Source organism: Myotis davidii, unplaced genomic scaffold (assembly GCF_000327345.1).
Source record: "Myotis davidii unplaced genomic scaffold, ASM32734v1 scaffold104, whole genome shotgun sequence".
NCBI lineage: Eukaryota > Metazoa > Chordata > Mammalia > Chiroptera > Vespertilionidae > Myotis > Myotis davidii.
The window spans coordinates 4,535,910-4,540,765 of NW_006296625.1; the positions used below are offsets into that span (position 1 = coordinate 4,535,910).

The 4,856-nt window shown below is 43.4% G+C and overlaps 1 protein-coding gene across 1 annotated transcript in view; it reads left to right on the top strand.

Moving 5' to 3' along the window:
* The first annotated feature begins 1,519 nt into the window (after positions 1-1,519).
* MEI4 (meiotic double-stranded break formation protein 4) overlaps positions 1,520-4,856 on the top strand; it is a 154,181-nt gene continuing 150,844 nt past the window's right edge. Inside the window, exon 1 of the mRNA XM_006772205.2 lies at positions 1,520-1,901. Within this exon, the coding sequence (XP_006772268.1) occupies positions 1,520-1,901 (382 nt within the window). The remainder of the gene's footprint in view (positions 1,902-4,856) is intronic.

The window sequence follows — 4,856 nt, forward strand, 5'->3', positions numbered from 1 at the left end:
GTTTCACACAGGCAGCAACATAAGGCAACTTTGCAACATTTCCCCTGTTCAACTCTTGATTATACCTGTGACAGATGAACAATGATTGAATTTTACAATTTCTCAGATAAGAACAGTGAATACAGTAAAACATTAGTTTAAAGTACAAGATAATTCAGTGTTGGCTCAACTAAAATTTATGTCTACAGGAATAATGAAGAATGATACATTAAACAAATTACAATAGACTCAAAATCATTGACTCTTTAATGAGCAAGAACGCTTAACCTTTTAAAGGAATTTATAATAACTGATTGAATGAAAATGGGTATCTTGATAAAGGAAGTTCATCCATTTAGTAAAATAAACTGAACAAACCTCCATGTAGAAATGCTTGGTATCTTATTCTATAAAAATATGTTAAGACGTCTACCCAATAGCAGCCAGCACTGTGTGTAATACCAAAGAAGACTACAGAGGACGCTTACGATCTTATTGGGATTCTAAAGTCTGAAAGAATTTTGGAATGACATAAGGCAAAACATGATTTAGAACATGGATGAGCAATGCAACGTGAAAGATAGAAAGTGTGCAAAATCACTCTTAAGTCACAATTTCTTGAAAGAAATGCAAATACAATTTCATTTTTGGAAAAGGAAAAATTGTTTTAGAACTTACCCCCTCTCTCATCAGAATCAATGCTTTTTAAAAAAATATATTTTATTGATTTTTTACAGAGAGGAAGGGCGAGAGATAGAGAGTTAGAAACATCCATCAGCCGCCTCCTGCACACAGCTGCCTCCTGCATACCCCCCACCGGGGATGTGCCCGCAACCAAGGTACATGCCCTTGACCGGAATCGAACCTGGGACCCCTCAGCCCGCAGGCCGACGCTCTATCCACTGAGCAAATTATGGACTACATATTCCCTATGATGTACTTTACACGCCCAGGACTATTCTGCTATGCATAACATCTTGTGTATTTTTTAAAAAGATATTTTTTATTGATTTCAGAGAGGAAGGGAGAGTGAGAGAGAAACGTCATTGATGAGAGAGAATCACTGATCCGCTGCCTCCTGCACGCCCCACACTGAAGATCCAGCCCACATCCCGGGCAGGTGCCCTCAACTGGAATCCAACCAGGACCTGCTGGTTCCGAGGTTGCTCAACCACGGAGCCAAGCCCGCTGGGCTCAAGGCATCTCTTTCCAGGAGAAACGTCCCCAAGGCCTTTTTTGTTTTTCTTCCAGGTCTGGATGACACTTCCGGCGAACACGAGGGGGCGCACTCCGGGAAGACGACCTGGCTTTCCTGTCCGTCTCGGAGCCTGAGGGCTTCAGGGCACCAGGGCTCCGCGGAAGCTGGAGGCGCTTTCCCGCCACCTGCCCCGGGGCTGGAGCCGGCGCCGTCTTTTCCCAGCAAGCAGCCCTCGGGGCCCCGGGGGCCCAGGGTGCGGGAAAAAAAAGTGCAGCATATAAAAATATGAAATAAGATAACAAAAAAGGCCCGCACACGCCGGGGGCTTCTCTTCCCTTAAAGATGCCCTTCTCCGCCCTGGAGACGCTGCAGTTCCGGGAACATCGCTCCGAGTTTGTGGGTTCTCCGGGGTGCACCGCGTCCCTGAGCCTGTCCGAGCCTGGCCTGACCGCCAAGATGGTTCCCGAGGCGCCCTGGGGAAGGAGAGGCCATTGGTGGGGAGCACATCCGTTCACAGAGCTCGGGTTACAGGGGAGGAAGGGGGAGGTGCTGTCGGTGCCATGGATGGGTCCCACATGGTCTCCTCATTCCCAGCTTTCAAAGACGTGGTTAGAGATGGGTGTACAGGTACGTGAGGAACGTTCAGGAGGAAATGGCATTAGCAGGACTAGAGGAAATGCTGTGGACAGCGAAGCCTCGCGGAGAAGCTCGCCCTTCAGGAGGCGTAAGTACCAGATCTTAGAGAAATTGGGGCAGAAGTGGGGAATACAGATGAAGGGATCCGTAAGTTTAAGTAAAAGCAAGAAGCCGGCGCGCGTGGAACAAACATTGCTTTGGTGTGCCCAGAGCAGTGGTTCTCAACCTTGGCTGCATTAGAATCACCTGGGAATCCTTTTAAAATCCTGATTTCTTTTAAAAAGATTCCCAGGTGATTCTAATGTGCAGCCAAGGTTGAGAACCACTGGTCTTTCAGGAAATAAAACGGGAGTAGCTTGGATTGAATTGTGAAAGGCTTTGAATAGCTTTATGGGCTGGAAGTACACAAATATTTTGGATATGAATTTCACTTGGTTCCGCAGATTATAAAGAAGTGTTCTGTTTTTAATATGCATCAAATGCTCATAATGTAGAAAGAACACACAATAACATGAACTCTGTTCATGAGTAGGATATATTTGTCATTAGCAATATTTGTGTCTAATTAATTATACTCGTTGATCAGTTTTTTGTTTGTATTGCCTTTTTTTCTAATTACATCAAGAGATTACTGCCCTAGCCGGTTTGGCTCAGTGGATAGAGTGTTGGCCTGCAGACTGAAGGGTCCCAGGTTCGATTCCGGTCAAGGGCATGTATCTTGGTTGCCGGCACATCCCCAGTAGGGAGTGTGCAGGAGGCAGCTATTCGATGTTTCTCTCTCATCAATGTTAATAACTCTCTATCCCTTTCCCTTCCTCTCTGTAAAAAAATCAATTAAAAAACAAAAAAAGAGAGAGAGAGATTACCAGTGTCTCATGTGGCTTCAGTGAGACTCAGTCACTTGACAGAGATGTGTGTGTTGCTATCCACTATTCTAATTGTTTTTATTGGGGGAGACTTACTTTAGTTGGGTTTTAGATCAAGTGCAATAATTTGGAGCTTGTATAATCTGGATGACTTTCAAAACAGGGAAATGGAACACCATTGACAAAATTCAAAGGTACAATTTGGGCATGGAGGTCAGGAGCACAAATTGATGACTTTGAGTATCGTTTTTATTCTTTTTTCATGAATCATGGCAAGCATACCAATTTTTGGAACCAGATTTCCAAAACCAGCATTTTGGAAAATGTTACCTTAAATATGTTTCAGCATACATAGAGATGTTTGGAGTCCAGTGGATATTGTGGTGAAGATCAGAGAGAACATTTTAACTCTTTCAGAGGGTAGGTGTATGTCAAATGTATAGTAAACTCTGCTGTACAAAGGCACTTGAGGCTGAAGGTCAGTCACAGTTTAACAGAGTTAGTTAAATTAGGTTTGGAGCATTTTTGTGGTAAACATATGGCTGCACCGGGAGGCATGGATGGGGGGACCTGAGGGATCAATCAGAAGGCTGATGCAGTCATGAAGACAAAAGGCATTCATGGTTTGAGGCAAAAGTAGAGACCCTGTATTAGGTTATAGAACTGATAGGGCTTGGTCTAAAGCAGTGGTTCTCAACCTTCCTAATGCCGCGACCCTTTAATACAGTTCCTCATGTTGTGGTGACCCCCAATTTCATTGTTACAGATTGAACATAATTAAAGCATAGTGATTAATCACAAAAACAATATGTGTTTTCTGATGGTCTTAGGCCAGTGATCGGCAAACTGCGGCTCGCCCCCAAAGGGGTCGCGACCCACAGGTTGAGAACCGCAGTTCGGAGACACGCGAACTCATTTTTTTGGTTGATTTTTCTTTGTTAAATGGCATTTAAATATATAAAATAGATATCAAAATATGTCTTTGTTTTACTATGGTTGCAAATATCAAAAAATTTCTATATATAGGGTTTTTCAAAATGCTAACATGCCGAGCTCAAAAGGTTCGCCATTACTGGTTTAGGCGATCCCTGTGAAAGGGTCATTTGACCCCCAGGTTGAGAACTGCTGGTCTAATGGCTAATCAGGGAAGTAGTGCCACTACCATCAGAGCAGAGTGTTTTAAGATTGGAGGACTGAGAAGTTGAAGGAGAATTTGCAAGCAGCTGTAAGGTTTGGCAATTATATAATTTTCAACTTTGGAAGGAACAGTAAGCTTTGGTGGTGGAGGTGATTAGAGGTATTGGTTGTTGTTGTTTTACAGCTGACAGCAACCTGAGCATGATTATATCTTGAGAGACAGAAGTCAATTCAGAAAAAGAGATTGAGCGAATAGAGAGGAGGTGGTTGGTAGAGAAGATACAAAGAGTTTGTATGCAATTAGTATATATCCTTAGAACATAGCTTATGGCTTAGAACAGTGGTTCTCAACCTTCTGGCCCTTTAAATACAGTTCCTCATGTTGTGACCCCAACCATAAAATTATTTTGGTTGCTACTTCATAACTGTAATGTTGCTACTGTTATGAACCGTAATGTAAATATCTGATATGCAGGATGGTCTTAGGCGACCCCTGTGAAAGGGTCGTTCGACCGCCAAAGGGGTCCATGGCTTTGAACAGTGGTGCTCAACCTTCTGGCCCTTTAAATACAGTTCCTCATGTTGTGACCCCAACCATAAAATTATTTTGGTTGCTACTTCATAACTGTAATGTTGCTACTGTTATGAACCGTAATGTAAATATCTGATATGCAGGATGGTCTTAGGCGACCCCTGTGAAAGGGTCGTTCGACCGCCAAAGGGGTCGCAACCCACAGGTTGAGAACCGCTGGCTTAGAAGGACAGGAAGATTTTGGCCGTTAGTGTTGAGGAATGTGTCACAGAGCTTCCTTAGATGCTAGCAGAGTGCCCAGAATCCAACTTGTTTACCTGTCCATTTATTTGTTAGGTCAGTCAACCAAATCTTTTTTTCCATAGCTCATCACATGTTAGTTATAGCGATTTCTGGACAGGTAATGATAGACATCCAACAACTACCGTATTTGCCGGCGTATAAGACGACTGGGCGTATAAGACGACCCCCTAACATTTCCACTCAAAATACAGAGTTTGTTATATAC